Source organism: Trachypithecus francoisi, unplaced genomic scaffold (genome assembly GCF_009764315.1).
Source record: "Trachypithecus francoisi isolate TF-2019V2 unplaced genomic scaffold, Tfra_2.0 Lachesis_group12, whole genome shotgun sequence".
In the NCBI taxonomy this organism is placed as follows: domain Eukaryota; kingdom Metazoa; phylum Chordata; class Mammalia; order Primates; family Cercopithecidae; genus Trachypithecus; species Trachypithecus francoisi.
Window position 1 is genome coordinate 88322628 of NW_022681457.1, and position 23414 is coordinate 88346041.

Below are 23414 nucleotides of genomic sequence, written 5' to 3' on the forward strand. Positions count from 1 at the left end.
AGGAGGTGGCAGCTGCAGCAGAACAGCAGAAGCGGCAACTGTGTGACGCATCCCAAGTCAAAGACCTGCAGGCTGGATTAGCATAAGGAAACTCGCTGACTTACTCAGTGAGAAGGGGTCTTTCTGTCTTATCTAGAGCTGAGAATGAAGCGGAGAGCATCAGACAGAGGAGCTGGGGAAACGTCGGCCAGGGCCAAGGCTCTAGGAAGTGGGATTTCTGGAAATAATGCAAAGAGAGCTGGACCATTCATCCTTGGTAAGCCTCTGACCTTTGGGAAAAATGGGTGGCCTGGGAGGCAGGGGCAGGGTACATTGGCTCACATGATCTGACCTGCAGACATCAGAGTGGGGTGGCCCACCCTCAGCAGTGTGTGGTCCTGCCCTGCCCCAGGCCTGGTCCCTAGCCTCACTACTTGAAGCGGAGTGTATTTATATCAGTGGAAGACCCGAGCCTTAGGTCACTCTATACCAGGGGCTGTCAGTGTTTTCGCCGCGCCAGCCTTACATCAGTCTTAGCCAATAGCTAGGCTCCGTGTCTTCCCCCAGAGAATCCTGTGTGTGCCCCTAGAATGTTGATGTGCCCACAGGAAGCACACCCATTAGAAGTCATTAGCTGCATTAGAACCCAAGCTCTGGCCAGGTGGCAATAGCTCACTTATGTAATCCCAGCACTTTGGGAGGCCGAGGTGAGAGGATAACTTGTGGCCAGGAGTTCAAGACTCTGCAAGTTTGGGCTCGGGCAACATAGTGAGATCCCGTCTCTACAAGAAAAATATAAAAATTAATTGGGCATGGTGGCACCTGCCTGTAGTCCTAGCTACTTGGGAGGCTGAGGCAGGAGGATTACTTGAGCCCAGGAGTTTGAGGTTACAGTGAGCCGTGATCACACCACTGCATTCCAGCCTAGGAAACAGTGTGAGACTCTGTCTCTAAAAAAATAAAATAAAAACCCAAGATCATCCAAGGCACTGCTTTATGCCATTCTTGGATGGCATAATTTCACAAAGCATTTTGTATAGCCCCCCAAATTTCTTTAAGTTGGCACAGAAATCCTGGCACAGGTGTTGGCAGTTGGCCAGAGGAGCAGCAGAGCATTTCTACATGATACGTAAGGACCAGCAGTCCAAATTGCTTATAGTCAGAGTTGTGGCCAGAGACTGGGCGTGAGTTTTACTTTGGGAGAGCATTTTGGACTTAAAGGCACAGGATAGTTCCAGCTCCAGTCATTCAGTACATAGTTAATGGTGCATGCCTGCTACATGCCAGGCCTGTGCTGTTTGCCAGGCATGCAGCAGTGAATAAGACAGACAAGTGCCTTCCCTCACAGAGAAACAAACAACTCACCAGTCATCACCGGTGGTGCAAGTGCCTTGAAGAAGTTCCATGATGATGTGAGATGAGAAGGGCCTGTGGGTAGGGCAGGCAAGAAAGGCCTGTCTATGAGGAAGCTCCATGTGAGCTGACACCTGAGGAGGACGAGCAGCATCTGTGGGAAGAACATTGCAGACAGAAGAAACAGCACTGCAGAGGCCCAGCAGCAGGAAAGGGCTTACCACGTTGGGAACTAGGAGCCCAACATTAGGAGCTGGAGTATGGCATGGGACGGGGAATCCTCGCTTAGAAAGGTGGGAAGGAACCGAATCATGCCAGGCCTTGGAGGCCAAAGAGTTTGGGTGGTATGTTAAGAGCAGTGGGTCTATGAACATGTCACTGGTAAAAAGGAAAACAAAGAGCAGCAGACTTTGTTAAGAGTTTTTCACGCAGCAGTGGCACTGTGACATCAGGTTTCCACTCTGAAAGCTCAGGCAAGGCGCTGTCAAGGGACAACAAGCGCTGTGCATCTCCAGAAGTACAGAAGGTCCCCAAAGCTGGCACTTGAACAGGGGCCAGGTGGCTGTCTCAGAATCACCAGGGAACCTGTTGCAGCTGTAGTTTCCTGGATCCTCATCCTGAAGTTGCTCTTCAGAGGATCCAGGATCTCTTGGGTTTGTTGGTTTTTTTGAGACAGGGCTTTGTTCTCTTGCCCTGACTGGAGTGCGGTGGCACAAACATAGTTCACTGTAGCCTCAACCTCCTGGGCTCAAGCGATCCTCCTACCTCAGCCTTCCAAGTAGCTGGGTCTACAGGTATGCTCCACTGTGCTCAGCCAATATTTTATTTTTTGTCGAGAAGAAGTCTCACTATGTTGCCCAGGCTGGTCTCGAACTCCTGGGCTCAAGCAGTCCTCCCACCTCAGCCTCCCAAAGTGTTGGGATTACTGTAAGTGTTGTGAGCCACCGCACCCAACCTGGATCTCTTGTTTTTTTTTCTTTTTTTTTTGAGACGGAGTCTCGCTCTGTCGCCCAGGCTGGAGTGCAGTGGCGCGATCTTCGCTCACTGCAAGCTCCGCCACCTCCTGGGTTCACGCCATTCTCCTGCCTCAGCCTCCCGAGAAGCTGGGACTGCAGGCGCCCGCCACCACGCCCAGCTAATTTTTTGTGTTTTTAGTAGAGACGGGGTTTCACCGTGTTCGCCAGGATGGTCTCGATCTCCTGACTTCGTGATCCGCCCGCCTCAGCCTCCCAAAGTGCTGGGATTACAGGCTTGAGCCACTGCGCCCGGCCAGATCTCTTGTTTTTAATAGATGCTCCCCAGAGACTCCAGCGTGCACCCAGGGTTGAAAACCTCTCTTTGGGAAATGTGCCTGCAAACGCTGGATGTGCTCCAGGCAGAGCACACATACCCCTCTATTTTTGGAGGGGAGACCTTGAAAACTCTACCAGGAGACCTTGGCGGGGGGGGTCAGTTCAGTGCACGTGAGCTATGGTGCCCTCCTGAATAGAAGGTCTAGTAAGAAAGACCACATGGTGACCTGGCATTGTGACAGCCAGAGCTTCTGAAAAGGAGACCAGCAGCTCTCTCTGCCGTAGGTCCTCGTCTGGGCAACTCACCGGTGCCAAGCATTGTGCAGTGTTTGGCAAGGAAAGATGGCACGGATGACTTCTATCAGCTGAAGGTAAGTGAGACATGAGGGTGAGGGTGCCTCAGAACCAGGGCCTGTCATGCCAACCCACTCCTCTCTCCTCCACCTTCACACCTGCGTCATTGTGAACAAGAGTAGTGCCATTTCTTCCCGAGAAGCAATCAAGTTCACAGTCTCCCTCAGAACAACTTCTGATTTAAAGAGTTTTGTCTGTGCATAAATTACATCACCATCATATTAAGAAAAACTATTTCACTTGGTGTGTCTATGTGTGCGCTGTGCGCAAATGTCATGTGGTAGAAAGCCCCCTGCTTCCTCCATTCTGGTTGTTCTGCTGTGTCAAGTGAGGTGTTCTGGTTTTGGTTTTATTTTTGTGCTTTCCTAAAGATCCTGACCCTGGAGGAAAGGGGGGACCAAGGCATAGAGAGCCAGGAGGAGCGGCAGGGCAAGATGCTGCTGCACACCGAGTACTCGCTGCTCTCTCTCCTGCACACGCAGGACGGCGTGGTGCACCACCACGGCCTCTTCCAGGTGAGTGGCCTGCCCACCCCCCCCCCGCCAACCCTTCGCACCCACCTCTGACTGGCTCCAGGGGCTGCTACTTGCTGGGGCCGCAGCCATACGAGCAGCTCACGTGACCCTTGGGTGTCCCTGCCATGCTGGGTACATCAGGACTTCCAAGGTGGGTGGCTGGGCTGGGCTGGGCTGGGCTGGAAGTCAGGCTGGACCACACTGGCTGTGCTCCTGTGGGGATGGTTACAGCCTAGCCAGGAATGCATACAGTTTGCATCTTACAGCAGCCAGGCTTTCTTTGAAGAGCCACTTTTCTGAGAAAAGAGGAAAGCAGGAAGTCACTTAAAGACACTCGGGCCCAGGCCAGGCATGGTGGCTCACGCCTGTAATCCCAGCACTTTGGGAGGCTGAGGTGGGTGGATCACAAGGTCAGGAGATCAAGACCATCCTGGCCAACAAGATGAAATCCCATCTCTACTAAAAATAGAAAAATTAGCTGGGCGTGGTGGCACGTGCCTGTAGTCCCAGCTACTCGGGAGGTTGAGGCAGGAGAATCTCTTGAGCCCGGGAGGCAGAGGTTGCAGTGAGCCGAGATTGCACCACTGAGCTCCAGCCTGGGCAACTGAGTGAGACTCCATCTCAAAAGGGCCCTCTTGTCCTTTTTTTTTTCTTTCTTTTTTTTTTTAATGGAGTCTCGCTCTGTTGCCAGGCTGGAGTTCAGTGGCGTGAACTTGACCCACTGCTACCTCCGCCTCCCAGGCTCAAGCGATTCTCTTGCCTCAGCCTCGCAAATAGCTGGGACTACAGGCATATGCCCAGCTAATTTTTGTATTTTTAGTAGAGACGGGGTTTCACCATGTTGTCCAGGCTGCTCTCAAACTCCTGACCTCAGGTGATCCACCCACCTCGGCCTCCCGAAGTGCTGGGATTACAGGCGTGAGCCACCGCGCCCAGCTCCAGGCCCTTTTTAGCTGCATCGTCAGAAATTGGCCAGGCTAGGGTGGGAGGGAAGGCGACAAGGAGGAACCAGCATTTGGGGCCGTCTGTAGATCTCCACAGTTGTTTTGGAGCCACCTGTTCTTCCACCTGCTCAGGCATTTCCATTTGTCCAGCAAATGTGCCTGTGCTCCTGTGCTCAGATGTTCCAGGTCCCTTAGGAAAGGCGTTGATTAACTGTGTGTACCTGACAAGAACCATTCTTGGGGCAGCACTGAAGTTGTCTCTCCAGAAATGAAGAGTTGGGTTCAGAATGACCCGAGCCCTCGTTAGAGGCCTGGGAACAGCCTCATTCCTCAGCTGAGCGTCCACTGAGCCCTCAGCCATTTGCTGGCCAGGACCAGCTCTTGCTAAGACAGACCTGTTTCAGAGGCAGCACAGTGCCAGAGAGAGCACTCAGGTTTTGATGCTGACAGTCCTGGATTCAGCTAGTATGACCTTGGGCAAGTCACTTCAGGTCTCTAGGCCTCAGATTCCCCATCTGTAAAATGGGGAGAGTGATACCAGTACCTACCTCCAGTGGTGGTTGAGATGATGAATGAGAGTGTGTCAAGCACCGAGCTGCTGCTGGAACTCTCTCATCATCATTGTTGTTCAGGCAATAAAAACTCCTTGTCAGCTTGAGTTCCTGAAATAAAACAAACGGAAAGCACTTCCCACCCCCCATGTATACATCCCACCAAGGTCTTCGTTCTTATATTTGCAATTAGAGGTGACTCAGAGTATTATTAGGCAACTCCAAAAATTAAGAGTATCCCCGTAAACATGAAAAAAAATTGAGAGTGGTTGTGGTTTCTTGGTATTTTGTCTCTGATATCTTCAGAAGCTTGGCCTTAATTCATGTCATTTTGGATGAGAAAACCTGGGTGATCAAAAGTGTTTCTAGTGTACCGTCTGTGTGCCAGACACTGTGCTAGGGCCTCTGAGAAAAGCAAATATGAGGTGTGGTCCTGCTCTTAAGAAGAAATGTGGAGACTGGGCTCAGTGGCTCACACCTGTAATCCCAGCACTTTGGGAGGCTGAGGCAGGTGGATCACAAGGTCAGGAGATCAAGATCATCCTGGCTAACATGGTGAAACCCCGTCTCTACTAAAAATACAAAAAATTAGCCAGGCGTGGTGGCGGGCGCCTCTAGTCCCAGCTACTTGGGAGGCTGAGGCAGGAGAACGGCGTGAACCCGGGAGGCGGAGCTTGCAGTGAGCTGAGATTGTGTCACTGCATTCCAGCCTGGGCGACAGAGTGAGACGCTGTCTCACAAAAAAAAAAAAAAAAAAAAAAGAAAAGAAAAAAAAAAGAAAAGAAAAAGAAGAAATGTAGATATTTAGTTCTCCAGGAGTTCCCCAGAGGGGACAGGTCAGTCTACCCTGCATGACACCAAGGACTTCCTCAAGACGGTCAGATGAAGTCGGCAGGTTGTACCTATTTTTTGTCTTACTTGAAATACTTTTCAGCAAGGAAAATGGGTCTAGAGCTTGCTAGCATTGTGTCCATCTCGCAGCCACAACATTGGTGACAGTACCCACTTACTGAGCCCTGGCAGTGCAGGACCTAAGCACAGGACATGGATTGTCTTAAATTTACTTCTCTCGGGCTGTGAGGGAGGGATTACCAGCTCCCTTTTACTGATTAGGAACTAGAGACCTGGAGAGGGTAAGCAAACTGCCCAGGTCCCACAGGTAAAACAAGGTGGCTGGGGCCTGAACCCAGCAGTCTGAGGTCAGAGTCACTCTTAGCCACCACTGTGTGACTGTCAGGAGCACTACATCCATGAGGAAAACAGGTGTCCTGGACACAAAGAACCTGTGTGGCCTCTGGAGCCTGCCAAGATTGACCTCTTTCTAACTTCTACATCTTAGACATCAAAAGGAGGTTCTGTTGGTAATTACTGGAATCTGGGTGCTCTGGAGGGAGGATGCCATTTTTGCTGCTTAAGCACTGGGCTGAGAGGGCCCTTGGGCTTTAAATGCCCAGACCTGATCTGAATCCTTTGCATTATTTTTTTTTTTTTTTTTTTTTTGAGGCGGAGTCTTGCTCTGTCGCCGGACTGGAGTGCAGTGGCGGATCTCAGCTCACTGCAAGCTCCGCCTCCCGGGTTTACGCCATTCCCCTGCCTCAGCCTCCCGAGTAGCTGGGACTACAGGCGCCCGCCACCTCGCCTGGCTAGTTTTTGTATTTTTAGTAGAGACGGGGTTTCACCGTGTTAGCCAAGATGGTCTCGATCTCCTGACCTCGTGATCCGCCCGTCTCGGCCTCCCAAAGTGCTGGGATTACAGGCTTGAGCCACCGCGCCCGGCCTGAATCCTTTGCATTATGATCGAAGCATTAAGCTTTCACCTGAGATGTTTTAGCTTCAGCCTCTTGCTGGTCCTGGCATTTGGCACACAAGAGGCTTCACAGTGCTGAGCCACCCCATGGTCTAGGCTGCCCAGGCCTCAGTCCTCTATGGCCTGCACATGCAGGCTAATTCCAGGCTCCCTCACTGGTTTGAGTGTCCAACTCCAGAGAGTCCCAAGCCCTGGCCTTGGCCCTGTCGAGTTCACAGCCAAGCCCTGTGCTGCCCCCTTGCCTCCCAGGACCGCACCTGTGAAATCGTTGAGGACACAGAATCCAGCCGGATGGTTAAGAAGATGAAGAAGCGCATCTGCCTCGTCCTGGACTGCCTCTGTGCTCACGACTTCAGCGACAAGACCGCTGACCTCATCAACCTGCAGCACTATGTCATCAAGGAGAAGAGGCTCAGCGAGCGGGAGACTGTGGTCATCTTCTACGACGTGGTCCGTGTGGTGGAGGCCCTGCACCAGGTGAGGCCACACTCTGCTGTCACACCTTCTGGCCACAGAGAGCCACCTTTCTTGCTGCTGCTGAGCAGAAGGCAGCTCTGTCCTGCGCACCTGGGTGTGCTTTGCAGCTAGGAGTGTCCAAAAGAAGAGTGGCTGAATGGCAGGTGCATAGGGGGAGGCACAGTGCCACCCTGCAGGCCACCTTCCTGGAGAGGGCTGACCTGCAGCCCAGCAGAGCCCGTGTGGTAATTCCCCATCAGTTAAGAGGCCTGGTGTCCCCCATGTAGTGATGACAGTGAGATACCCCCCCAAGCAACTACAGCACGTCTGAGTTTTTTGTAGGATTAGAGGTGTCAGACATGCCGGGACAAAGGGTAGGAGGGCCTGAGCCTCTTCCCGGTGCACCACTAATGTGGGCCGAGCCTGTGGTACTTAGTCACAAAGCGATGACAGCTCCTCCCCGACCCCCAGATCCATCCTGTCTGTGGAATGTCTAATGGAGATGAAAAGATGAGTGACTTTCCCCACCAGCCGCTGCCCAGAGGGGAGAAAGAGCTGAAGAAGCCGCTGCAGATGGGGAGACACTGACTAGGTGCACATTTGTTCCCCATCCAGATGCATGGGTCATGTGAACTTAGAACTGTCCTGATCTGCCTGTGGATGGAGCCTAAAGAGACACATCATAGAATTTTTCCCACCTTCTCTAACACCGGGAGAGCCCCCATCTTACAGGGTAGGCCCTGACCCCACCTCTCACATTGACAATATAAACCATACGCCTGTTGTTTTGCAGAAGAACATCGTGCACAGAGACCTGAAGCTGGGGAACATGGTGCTCAACAAGAGGTAAGATCCCTGTCTCTTCGTCCACGCTGTTACCCTAGGCCTGGGGCCGGCTACACATTGCAACTCTCTGGTGCCCTGCAGTGTCCTCATGGAGATTCCGACTCAAAACAACCCACTTCCTCCAGGAATCCCAGGACTCTGGGGATGGGATGAACATGGGAATTGGAGGCTTGCTGAGACTGGGAGTTTTGAGCCACAGAAAGGGAGCTCTGGGAAGAACTTTAGATCTCCTCCTTGGTCCATTTATTTGTCATGCCTGGCTCCTGGTGGATACTCAGAAAATTACTATAAAAATGGACTAAATGATCAGGCACAGTGGTTCCTGCCTGTAATCCCAGCATTTTGGGAGGCTGAGGCAGGAGGATCACTTGAACCCAGGAGTTTGAGACCAGCCTGGGCAACATAGCGAAGACCCCATCTCTACAAAAATATGTCTTTTTTGAATGGACAAATGGGGTGAAGGAATGAGCAAAATGAGGCCTTGCTGTAGGTCAGTTTCCTCAGGAGACAGACTCTGAGGTTTACGTGCAGGAGGTTTACTGTGGAGTGCTCTCAGGGTGACGGGGTGGAATTAGGCAGAAGGAGAAGCTGAACCTCAGTGAAGTCCCAGCAGGGCCTCAGCCTGAAAAACTTGAGAGTGGGATGGCCCTGCAGATGGCCTGCGCATGGCCTTTGTGCCCCGCTAGCAGTCACTGAATGTCTGCTGTCCATAGGGAGGGACACTCCCTTAGGCAAAAGGCAGCTTCTTTTGGCTAAAAGAGCCTCCTGGAGAGGGATGCAGCTGTGAGTAGTTACTGTAAAATTTGACCAGCTCTCTCAGCAGCAGGGAGAGCATGCCTTAGACTTGGAGGGGATCAGGCGGCCCACCCCAACATTGTTGGTGAACCAGCAACAGAGGGAGACCAAGCATGGCCCTGGTTTCAGGTTGTCATCCCACCTCAGCAGAGGGTCCTGGGCCTCTTTGGAGTGATCTGGGACAGTGCTACCACTGTCTCACCATGTTGGAGGGACCACCAACCATGTAGGGACCCAGGACCGACAGGAAGTGGGCCCACTCTGTGGACTACCACCATCCTCGAAATGCAGGGCTGGTAAGGGCGCATCTCCCCCAGCCTGCCCTGCCCCCACCCATTCTTCCTGAGCCTCCCTCCCTCACCTCTCAATTCAGCGTTGAGCAGGTTGGAGGGCTTACAAAGGCAGCCCGAATCGCCCAGCAGAATGGTTGTGGTGGGTGATTCGTTCCATGATGTGGCTGTCCCAGCCCAGCCCAGGAGGGGCCTGAGGCCCACTGTCCTCTAGAGGGGCCAGAGCCACAGTGGTCAGAGGAAGGAGCTGCCTGAAAGCTGGCCTCCGGGGAGGGGCATTGCCTCGTGCCCCATCTCAGCTGATGGCGAGTTACTGCTGGGGGCTCTAGACCCACAGCTCCAGCCTGAGAGGCCATTGGGACGATGCTGTGCATCTCAGCAGCTAAGCCTTCTCCATCCTTCGACTAGCACCACCTGGTGCTGGGGCTGCAGACAGAAACTCTCAGTGCCACCACTACCCTCTGGAGCCCACCATCTGATGGGGTACTGACCAGAAGATGGTATCATGTGTGGAGGACCAGCATACAGAGGGCAAGGGGCATGTGGAGGGACAGTGGCTGCTGCCTGAGTTGATTCGTGAAGGATGAGTTGGGATTTGCCAGACTGAGAAAGTGAAGGGATGAGAACCTTGCCCTGCTATGCTCTGCAGGGAGAAGGGAGGGAAACAGGAAATTCCAGGGCTGCTTAAACCCTGGACTGGCTGAGTGAGTGAGTTGGGGAGGACGGAAGCAGCACTGACATGGGGGTCAGACCGCTCACTTCCCAGTGCCAGCTCTTCATTATCTTGGAGACTGTGAGAATGTGTTCGTTTGGTTACTTATTGATTGAATTCATTTATTGAGGTACCAAGCACTTCTCTGAGCTTCCGTTTCCTCATCTGTGAAAGTGAAGGTCATCCTGGCTTCCCGGGAAGATTGGCCTGAGATGCAAATAAGTGGATGTAAGGCTACCTAATATGACGGGGTTTGGCGCATCACAAGCACACCCCAGTGCTAGTCTAGCCAGGACTGGAGAGCCTGTGGCTGAGAGACAGGAGAACAGGACCCATGGGCTCACGTCTCTGGAAATGAGGCCTGCTGTGTGTTGAGCGGCCAACGAGGACACCCCTGGTGAGGGCCCAGCGGTCCCCCAGCCATAGCTCTGCACCATGAGAGGAGGTTATAGGGAGCCCCGACCAAACCAGCCCTGGACTATGGAGAGCCAGTTGTCATAGAGTTGGGAAATTGGGTCCTGCCCCTTCCCCTGGCCCTCTCTGGGGCCTTGGGGCAGTCCCATCTTGCTGTGGACTATAGGCTCACTGTTCACAAAGAGGGCATAATTTTTGGGCACCTAAATCCATCTGGCCACAGAGCCCATGTCCCCTCCAGCTGGACTAGAGAGCTCCCAGGCCTTCCACAGCAGCCATTCATTGGCTCTAAATGAGCATCGTGGGGTTGTCATGGGAACGTGCCGGGCCCGTGCCTGCTGACCACACCAGCACTCCTGGCCCCTCTGTGTTGCTGGGGGATTTGCTTCCAACTCACTTCTGCAGGCCCCCTTGGTCCTGGAAGTATAGTCAAGGGGTCGCACCACCCTGCAGACACTGCGTGCTCCTCGGGGTGCAGAATGCCGACGCCTCACTCACACCCAGAACCAGACAGAGGTTCTGGCTGCCTTCCACTTGAGTCATGGGCACTCCAGAGGGGCAGGGTGGTGTGGTGCAGAGAGACTCACTGCTCTGTGTGTGTCCTCTGGCACATCTTCTGCTCTGGGGCCCCACTCTCACCTCGCTCAGTTGAGAGTTAACCTGAAGGAGCTCCAACCCACTCCAGCCCCTTCCCACCGGTCATGCCAGGCTCTACCTGCACTGGAGCAGCAGGCAGGCCAGCTGGAGGCCTTCTCAGCAGAGCAGAGAGCTCCCAAGGAGCAGACAGGGGAGGTGTTGGCAAGGCAGCTGCAAGGACAAGTTCATCCTGCTTTGGATTTTAAAAGGATCGAAATTCGAAATCCTCTTCTGGGGTTATGTGAGGTGCTGTGGGGTCTTTCTGCTTCCTCCTTTCTTTTTGGTAGGCAGGCAACATACCAAGTTCCTAGAAAAGGAGAAAAACACTGTGGCAGCCCAAAGGGCCATAGCTAAAGCGTGACTCACTCAGAGCCAATCCTACTGACAGACGTCCCCTCCCTGTCCCACTCTGCCCTTGCCCCCTCCTGTCAGGACCAGACTAGGGGGTGTGGGACTCCCAGGGAGCTGTGCACCTCCTGCTTGGGTGGTGGTGGCGGGGCAGGGGAGTGTTGCCAAACCTCAGGAGGCCTTGGAGCTGCCCGTGCCGCTTCCTGTGGAGAGACTCCAGTGCTCCTGCCGCTCAGCCCTGCAGAGCCTCAGCTGTGCCTGCCCGTGTCCTGACAGAGGGCGGGAAAGTCCCACCAGCAGTGTTGAGTTGAAAGCTCAGCCACACTGGCGCATGCTGTCCCAGGCCTGTTGTCACACCATGGCACCTCTCCTCTGCTGCCTCCAAGACGGAATCTTTCCCACCAGGTGTGCCAGCCACCAGCTGCTACTATTTGTCAGGCACTGGACAAGAGATTCATACAGCAAGGACGTGGCAGAGCCAGGACTAGGAACCTGACTCCCAAACCCACCATACTCTCTCCTGAGCTGTCCTCCTCCCAGCATCTTGAGCCTCAGAGACCCACAGGATGCATTTGCAGCTTCCGCAGCCATCTCCGACCAGGAATGCCTCTGCTCTGTGGGAGCCTTCTGGACAAGAGGCCTGAGCAGTCCTATATTCAGGGCAGCGGCACTGGAGCTTCAGAGCTAGAGCAGTCCACTCCTTGACGTGCACGTGACCCTGCGCTGTGACCCTTCACCTGTGCACTCAGGCTCTAGCCACCCGTGGGTCACCAGTCAGATTCCTATGGCAGCTGACAGGGCAGGCCTGTGTAGGTGCTGGAGTCGGCGTTTCCATGAGGAATCCAGAGGACAGACTGGCCTTTGTTTCGCATCAAGGCCTTTGCCAGCAGAATTCCCCAAGATCGCTGAGGGCTCTCAGAGCCTCCTGGACGCAGCTCCTGGGGAAATCCACCGGCAGCCACGCATGTGGTGTGCCTCTGAGAGCTCTGAGAGTTGATTATAGTGAGAGGCAGCCCAAGGCCCCCATGGAGCTTTCCTTCCTGCTGTCCTCCCAGCTTTTCCCCCTAGCTTCTCCACCCAGCCAGCCAACACAGGAGCTGGGCAGCTGGGCAGAGAGGCACCCTTCCTCATTGCCTGCCCCCGTGGGCCAGGAAACCTTTCCCAGGCCTCTTAGACAGGCCCTGCCCACCCTCCCAGCCCCCGGTGTGGTGCAAGGTCCTCTCAGGGCACTTCCTTTTGTCCACATGTGAGTTTTCTCCAAAGGATCAGAGCCCAAAGCTGCTCTGCCCCACGCCTTTCAGAGGGAGAGTCTGTGATGTTCTAGCCAGGGCAGAGTCACAAATACAAGGTAAGGGATGAGTCAGTTTTGATGGAACAGAAGGAAAAGTCATTCAGGGCCTGGGGCCTTGCCTGGGGACACATCTGGGCATGAGGCAGCTGTCAGTTGTGTGCGCAGCTCTGGGACCTCGCAGACCTGGGCTTGGATTCTGCTGTTCTGCTCACCAGCTGCATGACCTTGGCCAAGTCCTTTCACTTCCCTGTGTCTTTGTTGTATCATCTGAAACCGGACAGTGAGAAAATCCCCCTCACTGGCCACTGTCAGTTTCTTCCTCTGCAGTGGTTGTGGGGCCAAGTGAGACAGTGACCTGACAGACTCCGTGGTGTGGGGGTGGCTGGGGCCAAGTGAGACAGTGACCTGACAGACTTCGTGGTGTGGGGGCAGCTGGGGCCACCCTGGGGTCACCTCCCAAGGTGGAGTCACTCATCTCTGCTGGCCTTCCTTTTCCTCATGTGTGAATGAGGAAATTGAACTAAATCTCAGATCACTCCCAGTCTAGAATATTACACGAGGCTGTTTTTGGGAAATCTCTGAAAGTTGTTCTAAGCCCTGTGCTGTACCCCGAGATTCATCCAGGGCAGCGGGTCCGGGGATGGCCTGTGCAACACTCAGGACCTGGGAGAGAAGCCAATCCCTGCTGAGACAGCTTGGCTGGTGGCCAGAAACGTCTGGGGCCTGATTCCTCTGCTCCCTGGAGAGGGGGTTGGGGCAGCTGCTTCGTCCTCTGGCGAGAAGCCCGCCTCCGGCTGTTCAGGATCGAGGACTGGCCCAGCGAGGTGTACCCTGCCTGTGTGTCTTGTGCCCCTTGCTATAGACACTGAGGTTTGTTCACTCTCTGTCTCCCACTCCTAGGACACATCGGATAACCATCACCAACTTCTGCCTCGGGAAGCATCTGGTGAGCGAGGGGGACCTTCTGAAGGACCAGAGGGGCAGCCCTGCCTACATCAGTCCTGACGTGCTCAGTGGTACGTGTGTGCCAGGCAGTGGGCCTCCGAGCTCAGTACAGCCAGGCTCTGTGACAATCCACTCAGCAAATCTGTGGGCAGGCCCTGGGCAAGGTGCTGGCGCTTCACTGGGGGCCCAGACCAGTACTGTCCCTCCCCATACAAAATGTTTGCTCTGTTGGAGGTGGAAGACGTAACGATAACACGAATGCATGTTTAATTCCTCTGAGATTAGTGCTAGGGAGGAACAGGATTGCCATGAGCGTGGATGAAGGGTGCTTGGAGGACTTTCCCCACAAGGTGACAGTTGAGCTATGATCTTAAGGGGAACTAGGAATTCCCTGGGTGTGTGTGACTGGGCTGAGGCGGAGGGTCCCAGAGGCAGCACAGCACATTGGAGCAATTGCAAGCTGCTCAGAAGTGAGCCTGGTTCAAGAGGAAGCCAGAGAGGTGCGCAGGGGCCAGATCAGGCAAGGCCTGGCGTAGGCCTCGTTAAGAGACGTCATCCCTTACTTCAAGTGCGAGCGGAAGCCTTTGAACAGTTCTCAACTGAGCGTGCCACTGTGAGTTTGCGTTTCAGAGCCCTCACTCCCTGTCTTTGTTCACTCATTCTGTTACTATTTGCTGAGTGCCACCTAGGCCCAAAGCTCTGTTCGAGACAACAGTGAACAAAGTAGACAAACATCACTGCCTTCATGGAGCTGACTTTCTAGTGGGGATGAGACAGATAATACACAAAACAAATAAATAACTTACGGGCCGGGCGCAGTGGCTCACGCCTGTAATCCCAACACTTTGGGAGGCTGTGGCAGGCAGATCACAAGGTCAGGAGTTCGAGACGAGCCTGGCCAATATGGTGAAACCCTGTCTCTACTAAAAATACAGAAGTTAGCGGGGCATGGTGGCAGTTGCCTGTAATCCAAGCTACTCGGGAGGCCAAGGCAGGAGAATCGCTTGAACCCGGGAGGCGGAGTTTGCAGTGAGCTGAGATTGCACCACTGCACTCCAGCCTGGGCAGCAGAGCGAGACTCTTATCTCAAAAAATTAAAAAAAAAAACTCCCAAAGTTACTGCCCACTGATCTGATTTCCAAGTTCCAGACACAGTCCTGAGTGTGACTCGCATTATCTGTTTAAACCACACAGCTATCCTGTGTGGTCAATATCTTAAGTCCTTTTCTCACAGATGAGGAAATTGAGGCTTAGAGATGACATCTCTTGTCCAAAGTCATAGCTAATAAATAGTAAACTGGAAAATGGAGGCACAGCCCCAGGGCTGCCTCCTGCTAAAGCCCATGCTCCCAACTCTTTCACCGTAGACTCTGTTGCTTTCCCTTTCCCCCTTGTTCTCGGCCCAAATCCTTTAGGGAACTGGGGCTTACACCCACTCCCATCCCTCCAACATGGAGAACTTGGGGTTGTCTCCAGGATCCTTCACCCCCACCCCACACATGAGTGCGCCCTTTCTGTGCAGTGGCAGAGCCAGCCTCGTCCCAGGTCTTCACACACATCCTGGTGAGCAGGCTGCTGTAATATAAGCACTTACAACTCCCTCAGAGGCTCCCCCAACTGCTGCTTCTGCTGGAGAGCCAGGCCTGTCCCCAGGGCTGCCCGTGTGCAGACAGTAGCACCATTCCCCAGACCTGGGGGTTTTGGTTGGAGTCACCACAGCCTCTGCTAGAGGGATCTGGGTGCCAAGGGTATACCCTAACTCCCTGGGCACCACCCCCATGGCCCAGCACAGCCTGGCACCCTCCACAGTAATCCCCAAAGCATCCCTATAGGAGATAGAGCCACTCACCCAGCCTGTGAGTGGGGCTGTGGCCGTTTGCAGGGCTCAGGCTGGGGGCTGGCCCTGGTTGGGACTCTTCTCTCGCAGCACCAGGCTAGAGTGGCCTTCATTTGCAATCTGAAGCTCTGTGGGCCTCCCTGCTGTTGCCAGCAGCCTATCCTGGCTCTTCCAGACTCGTGCCAGTCTTGGAGGATGAAACAAAGGGATCTGACTGAATCAGAACGAGTCCTCGACTGGGAGATCAGAGACATGGGTTCTCAGTCTGGCCTTGCTGTTGAACAAGCTGTGTGATCACGGCCTCCAAGCTCCTCCCTCCTGGGTTAGAAGCTGAAGTACCAGCCCTGCCATGTGGGTTTCGGGCCCAGGTCTGCCCTTTCATTTATTCTCCATGTGCCCAGCATGGGCATGGGGCATGGGGCTGTGAAAAGGCAGACCTGGTCTGGCCCTCATGGAGGTGATAATCTGGCTCATAACTGTGCGAATTTGGGGAAGTTACAGACCTTTCTGGGCCTCTGTTTTTTCATCTATAAAATAGGGATGGCAGTAGTAGTAGTACCTGAGGGATTAAATAATGCCCTTAACCAGCCGGGCATGGTGCCTTACTCCTGTAATCCCAACATTTCGGGAGGCCAAGTCGGGTGGATCACGAGGTCAGGAGATCGAGACCATCCTGGTTAACATGGTGAAACCCCGTCTCTACTAAAAATACAAAATATTAGCCAGGCGTGGTGGCGGGCGCCTGTAGTCCCAGCTACTCGGGAGGCTGAGGCAGGAGAATGGCGTGAACCTGGGAGGCCGAGCTTGCAGTGAGCTGAGATCACGCCACTGCACTCCAGCCTGGGCGACAGAGCGAGACTCTGTCTCAGGAAAGGAAAAAAAAAAAAAATATATATATATATATATATATATATGTAATGCCCTTAACCTAGTGTCTGACATGATCATTTGCTGAAAGGGAAGCTTGCGGGTGCAGTGTCCCCTCAGAAGCCAAGCCCAGGGAAGGTCGCCTGCCTAGGTCAGGCTCCCAGCGAGTTTGTCTGGGGAGGGGCCAGTCATACCTCCAGGTCAGGGCAGAGGCTCAGGCTGAGGGAACCCTCTGCAGGTCCTGGAAGCAGATCCTTCCTGCCTAAGCCAGCAGGACAGCTCAGCAGGAAGCATCTTCCAGACACGGGAAGAGAGGCAGCACCTTTTTTGGAGCCATACACAGCTAAGAATGGTGGCACAAGTAATCAGTTCTGTACTGGCGACCCCACTTGATGAAGCAAGTTCTAGGAAGAGGGGGCTGTCCTCGAGTCAGCCATGGGGTCAGCCACACAGTCACCGCAGCTGCTCTTTGGCACTGGGGGCTGGAAAGAGCCAAGGATGACACAGCCTGGAAAGAGCGTGGGAGAAGCTCGTCTTCCACAGAACTACCTGCTGTACCAGCCAGGGCAGGTGCTTATTCCCCACAACAGCCCTCTGTGGTAGGCGACAGCGCTATCCTGAAGGTGCCGTGGTACCTTCTGAAGACACAGGCTAAGGCCTGTAATGGCACTGCCATGCACACATGGCACACCCTCTCCCGGTTAAACTGCTTGCCCTTCACTGGGCCCTGGGCGCCCAGGGAGATGCCGTTAGGGTGCCTAGCAGCATCTCTTCCACGCCCACGGAGAACAAAGTTGTGTTCTGACGTCCAGGCTGCCACAGCCTGCTGGTGTACCAGAGGGTGCATCGCAGGGAGTGGGGCAGGGCCAAGGACTTTCGAACGCTCCAGTAGTCCTCATATTTCGCATTTGGGGGAGTGGGTCAGAAAATGGCTGGCACATGGGAGGTGCCATATTGCTGCTGGGTGGGTGGACAGGTTGCCCTGAAAGCAGGCAAGCAGCAGGGCCTGACGGTCAGATGTGGGCCCACTGAGCAGCCACGTGGCCTTGGACAGGGCAGAGCACTGGGCCTCAGTGTCCTCAAGCCATGGAGTACAGTTAGTGAAATGAAAGTGTTTCTTCCAGTGCTGTCCTAAAGCGGGTGCTCAGTTAGATGTCTGCTCCTTTTTGCTTTACAGATGAGGAAACTCTCACAGAGATGTTAATTAAGTGGACATCCTTCATTTGGCAAATACTTGGGTCCATGCTGGGCACTGGGGCTCAGCAGTGAACACCGCAGGGAGGCACCTGCACCTGAGAACTTCCCTTCTAGAGGGCAGACGGGGAGTCACAAGTAGACAAAGGAGGGGACTCTGCAAGTGGTCATCCGGGTGGTGAAGGAGGCAGCAGGGTGTGGGGATGGTGACAGGCGGAGTGGCTGGCTCATCTGGAGCCAGCTAGTTACCTGCTGTGCCAACGTTCTTGACCCCCTGCTTGTGAGCTGTTGTGCTGGGTGCTGGGGCTGCAGACCCAGGCCTGGCTCCCAGGGGCTTGCCGTCTGGCCGGGCAGGGCAGGTGCTGTGAGCAGGTGCAGAGTGAGCCCTCTCCTCGGGGGTCAGGAGAGGTGCATCCTGAGGAACAGGGGAGCGGGGAGCACAGGCAGGAGCTCAGAGGACGGCTCGGGGGGGACCGGAAGTGAGGGTGGCAGGTGGAGGGCCCCGGGTGGGGTTCCAGGCTGGTGAGCCGTGGCGGTGCTGCAGCCTGAAGGCTAAGTGTGGTGTGTGTGCCTGCAGGCCGGCCGTACCGTGGCAAGCCCAGCGACATGTGGGCCCTGGGTGTGGTGCTCTTCACCATGCTGTATGGCCAGTTCCCCTTCTATGACAGCATCCCGCAGGAGCTCTTCCGCAAGATCAAGGCTGCTGAGTACACCATCCCTGAGTGAGTCCTGCCGCCCGGGGGGCGGGGGGCGGCCAGCCTGATGGGTTCAAGGCAGGGAAATGACACAGTGAGCCTGGGCATCCTGGCCACAGACCCAGCACCACCCACTGAGCCCTCCTTCCCAACTCCCTGCCTCAGGGATGGCCGGGTTTCTGAGAACACCGTATGTCTCATCCGGAAGCTGCTGGTCCTTGACCCCCAGCAGCGCCTGGCTGCTGCCGATGTCCTGGAGGCCCTCAGTGCCATCATTGCATCATGGTAAGTGGACGGGCACTGGGCTGGGCACAAGGCTGTGTCCTCAGGGCCTCTGCCCATCCTACCCAGAAAAAGCAGCCTGCAGTCAGCCTGCTTCTCTGCCAGTTAGAGTCCGATTTCCAGATTCTCTGCATGGGCAAGATCGGGAAGGCATAGGCAGAGCTGAAGGTTGAGCAACTATGGGCTGCCATAGCTGCCCAGGCCATGCCAGTGGGGGATGGGCATTGCCTCACTGAATTCTCACCACCTGTAAAGGAGAGATTGTCCCCCTTTATGGATAAGAAAACTGAGGCTCAGAGAAACAGAGTCTTATGGCAGGAACACAACCCAGGTGTGTCTGACTCCAGCTAAGTCTGGGATCCATGGACCTGGTCTCTCTGCGGCCAGCCTGACCTGTCTGCCTCCCTGCAGGCAGTCCCTGTCATCTCTGAGTGGGCCTTTGCAAGTAGTTCCTGACATCGATGACCAAATGAGCAATGTGGATAGCTCCCAGGAGGTGAGTCGGGGAGAGCAGATGGGCCGCCACCCAGCCCCAAGGGACGGGCTTCTGGGGGCAGGCAGGGCAACGGCAGAGGTGGCAGCTCTCCGCCGTCCGCAGGGTTTCCTTGGTCTTCTTGCCCAGCCTGGGGGTGGGAAAGGGAGACTTCAGTCCTCAGCCTGAGCCGCCTGGGGCCTGCCTTGGGCTTGGTGTAGCTGGAGATCTTTGGCCAGAGAGGCCTGTGGGGCAGCCGAGCTCGAGCCAGTGCCTGAGTGGCCCAGGCCAGCCCCCTCAGCTTCCTCCTGCTGCCCACATCACATTTCTCTGCCCCTCTGAGTCAGAGTTCTCTCTCACCCTTCCTGCTTTTCATTTTTCAGATGATTCATTTCTCCCTGTTTCTTTCCTCCCCATTCCCTGCACTGGAGAAAGTGTTGGGCCTAGGGTGGGGGCGGAGACTTGGCACCAGGCAGCAGCGGGCAGGTGATCTTAGGGTGCCCCCTGGAGGGCAGGACTTGGCCAAGCAACAGCATTGCTGGGCCCTGGACATTGGAAGGACCTTCCCTCCCTGGCCCACCTTGGAGCTCCACAGTGAGCAGTGTGTAGGTAAGACCAGCAGGGCCGTGCCTGGGAGAGCCTCCCAGAGCCTCCTGGCCTCCGAGGATAGAGAGTTCCAATCCCTGCCCACCTCCAGCTTCCACCCTTTAGCTGTTTGGCTAAAATGATCATCACTAGCCTGCAGTGAGTACCTACCCCGAGGGCACCTCGTTCAGCCCTCAGTGTGGGCCTGCGTGGCCTGTGTTCTTAGCCCCATGTTACAGAAAGGAAACAGGGTTAGAGAGGTAAGGACTTTCCAAAAGCCACATAGCTCAGAAGTAGTGGAACTGAGCCTTGAACCTAAGTCTGATCCTGAAGCCCTGCTGTCCTCTGTGGTGACTGGCACGGGGACACCACTTCAGCTTCTGTTACCATCTGCCTGGACCACCCCAGGGACTCAGCATGGGGCTCCGTGTATGTGGCTCCCCCAGGTGCTGAGCCCCTAGCCCAGGGCTTGCTCGTACCTCCTGACATGCATTGGCCGCCTCAGGGCTCAGAGAACCTTTGTGAGGGGCCAGACAGCTGAGGCTTCTGAGGTAAAGTGACCTCTCACGCAGCCAGTGAGTTAGGAAGCGTGAGTCTGCGTCAGTCCCAGATCCACAGGGTGGCCTGCAAGGCGAGTGCTGGTTGGCTGGAGGGTGTCAGGGACCTGCCCTCAGCGCTACTCCCGCCCTCTGCCTTGAGGCCTGAGGCTGTGGTGCCTGGAAGGGTGACTGCAGCAGCCAGGCTGCCAGCACTCATGCCCGCCCTCCGCCACGCTGCCTTCATCTGGGTTTATCTTTGTCTTGCTCCCTCCCTCTCTCCCGGCCTCAAAGGCAAAGGTGACGGAGGAGTGCTCCCAGTATGAGTTTGAGAACTACATGCGGCAGCAGCTGCTGCTGGCCGAGGAGAAGAGCTCCATCCACGACGCCCGGAGCTGGGTGCCCAAGCGGCAGTTCGGCAGTGCGCCTCCGGTGCGACGGCTGGGCCATGACGCACAGCCCATGACCTCCTTGGACACGGCCCTCCTGGCACAGCGCTACCTGCGGAAGTGACAGCCTCAGCCAGGGCCACCAGCACTGCTGCCACCTCTTCCAGCCCCAGCCAAGGGCATGGCTGTCAGGGCTGGGCCCTGTAGTGCTGGACTCTCCCGGGCGCAACAGGGACAGGGCAGGGACAGGGACAGCCCAGGTCACATGTGGGGTCAGCAGAGGTACCACGAAGCTACCTTTTGGGATGATTGCTCGACTGTTTGGTTTTTAAATCTGAGAAGCCTAGATAACTAATCTGCTTTTAATCATGATGTTTTAATCTACCTCTGTCTCTTTAACCATCCTGTCTCTGGACTGAGCAAGAGGGAGGAGGAGGGAGCCCGCTCACCCCGCCCCAGGGCCTTCCCCAGCGGCCACCACCTGACCTGGGGCGCTGCTCCCCACAGTCCAAGTAAGCTGAAAGTGCAGCTCGCTGCGTGCCCCAGAGCGAGTGGCCCCTTCTCCCTGCTCTCCCAGGTCCCTGCCACAGCCTCTTTCCATCCCTCTCCTTCTGACCCGGGCCCCTCAGTCCAAGCTTTGGAAAACCTTCACCTCATCTTAAGCCGAACTCAAATATATTTATTTTTTTACCGTACCAACTTCTCTCCCATCTCTAGGTGGCGCAGCCCATGGCCACTCCCTGCCCCCAGCCTGGCTGTACAGCAAGGAGTCCACAGCCCACACGTGGGCTCCCTCCTCATCCCCAGGCAGGGAAGCCCCTCCTGCTGGCCCCTGTCCCCTTTCAGCCCACCAGTCCCTCTCTGCTGCCGGTGATGGGAGGCCTTTCTAGACCTGGCTCTTTCTCTCCCGTCTCAGTGGCTTCTCTGAGGTGCTGTACACGCGCGTTAACCTGTTCCCTTATCCGTCCTTCCCTGTGGTACCAAGCTCACTTGGACTCCCGATGCAAAGGGGCCCAGGGGTTGGGCTGCAGGCCTGGCTGTGAGTGGGGGGCCTGCCGGTATGCTCCCCTACCCTACTCTTGGGTTTAGAGGATGGTGAGGACATCTCCTGTGCCCTTGCCTCATAATAGATGTGGTGTCTCTCCCAGTAGACCCTAGCAAGGGTCCTCCATGGGCGGTGGGGCCTGGGAGAATCGTAGGGATTAGGGGAGCCTGCCTGGCTTGAGAACAGCCCTGCTGCCCTTTTGAGCCGAGATTTTGAAGTGGATGCCCGTCTTGCCAGAAATGCTGTTCTCACCAGAATGCCCCCTCCCCTTGCCCTCACTGGGCTTGGCCCTGCCTGATGCCAAGCAAAGACCCTTCCCCAGAGGCCTCCCCCCCGTATGTCCTCAGAGAGGCTGAGGGTCCCCTCCAGGCAGTCCTGGGCCCTGAGGCCCCTCCTGCCTGGCCCTGCTCCCCAGTGGGGAGGCGACTGTGTTTCCCAGAGTGTGAGCTGCTCTCCTCCCCCTAAAAAGCTGACTCACTGTGAGTGACCTTGGGCAAGTTCCCAAACCTCCTTGTGCCTCAGTTTCCCCATCTGGAAAAAATGGGGCCACCTCTTGCCAGCAGTAGCAGGGCTGCCCACGCCCCTTTCTCCCCATGCCCCATCCAGCACTTGGGCGCCTCATGCCTCTGCCTCAGTGGGCCTGTGGGAGCCCACTGGAGCCCAGCACTTACTCCCCATGAGCAGCAAGCCTGCGTCTGTCTCAGCTGTCCAGCACTGAGGGCCAGGGTCTTGTGCTGTGGGGCTGGCGGATGCCCTCTTTTCTATATTTATTTCATAAAAGTCTCCTGCGGGAGCGGAAATGCAGTCCGGCCTAGGGCTCCCAGCCCTTGACTGTCCTCCTGTGAGGGCCTGAAGCTGGGCCAGGGCCCGTTGCGGCGGAGCCTCCGCTCTGCAGCCCACCCGGCCCCTCCAGGCTGCTGCCCATGCGTGGTCTTTCTCCTCCTTTTCAAAGCAATAGCCACCGGGTCTGCAAAGCCCTGCCAGACAGACTGGGCCCTTCCAAGGTCAAGCCATGTGTCTGATTACATTTCTGGTGAAGCAAAGGAGAGGAGGATGGGCCAGCCCTCACTGGGTGTCACACACTGAGAGAAGTCCTATTGTAAAGAAATGGAAAAAGTCACAAAAAAGTTTGTATAAAGACATATTTTTGTACTACATGGGGACTCTTCCTGCATGTCAGCAATAAAACTTCCTGATCTGGAACCACTGTGGCCTGTGTCTCCCGCGTTCTTGCCTTCCCTGCCTGCGTCTCGGCCTCTCCAGCCCCAACCCAGCCCCATCTCTCGCCATCGCAGCCGAGTGATGCAGGATTCCCAACTGGCTTCCCGCAGCTCTGAGTGTGCCCCCTCCCTGCTCTCCGCAGCCAGCAGGTGGCACCTGGCACCACTGTCTTGGCAGGGGTAGGGGAACCTGAAGCACCCAGCAGTCTCTTGAGACCTATGCATCCGCCCACTGCCCAAGTGGGAGCTCCCTGCTTGGCTTGGCCCACCCCTGACCTTGCATGCAGGAGGTAGCGGGGCATCCCAGGCAGGGTATTGATCATATCTCTGCCGAACTCCATCTAGGGTGGGGGAGCCTGTTGCCCCAGACTGCCCATATGCCCATGTGCCCACCAGGGCAGCCAGGGAAGGAGAAGGCCCAGCCAGGACTCTTCCTGCTCCACCCACCCCCTCCCTCTCCTCAATAGGAAGCCAAAGGCTTCCTTCCTTCCTTCCTTTCCTTCCTTCCTTTGCTTAAATTTAGACTTTGGGCCGGGCACAGTGGTTCATGCCTGTAATCCCAGCACTTTGGGAGGCTGAGGCAGGTGGATCATGAGGTCAGGAGTTCGAGGCCATCCTGGCTAACACAGTGAAACCCTGTCTCTACTAAAAATACAAAAAATTAGCTGGGCATGGTGGAGGGCGCCTGTAGTCCCAGCTACTCTGGAGGCTGAGGCAGGAGAATTGCGTGAACACGGGAGGCGGAGCTTGCATTGAGCCAAGAT

General features: G+C 55.6%; 1 protein-coding gene across 3 annotated transcripts in view; it reads left to right on the forward strand.

The window, feature by feature from the left end:
• STK40 (serine/threonine kinase 40) overlaps window positions 1-22637 on the forward strand; it is a 47746-nt gene extending 25109 nt beyond the window's left edge. For all 3 annotated transcript variants that reach the window (XM_033227096.1, XM_033227098.1, XM_033227097.1), the window contains 10 exons: window positions 137-256; window positions 2910-2995; window positions 3350-3493; window positions 7045-7272; window positions 8045-8097; window positions 13484-13599; window positions 18004-18148; window positions 18287-18406; window positions 18815-18899; window positions 20291-22637. In XM_033227096.1, coding sequence (XP_033082987.1) covers window positions 145-256; window positions 2910-2995; window positions 3350-3493; window positions 7045-7272; window positions 8045-8097; window positions 13484-13599; window positions 18004-18148; window positions 18287-18406; window positions 18815-18899; window positions 20291-20509 — 1308 coding nt within the window. In that variant the 5' untranslated portion in view covers window positions 137-144 and the 3' untranslated portion in view covers window positions 20510-22637. The remainder of the gene's footprint in view (window positions 1-136; window positions 257-2909; window positions 2996-3349; window positions 3494-7044; window positions 7273-8044; window positions 8098-13483; window positions 13600-18003; window positions 18149-18286; window positions 18407-18814; window positions 18900-20290) is intronic.
• Window positions 22638-23414: the final 777 nt, after the last annotated feature.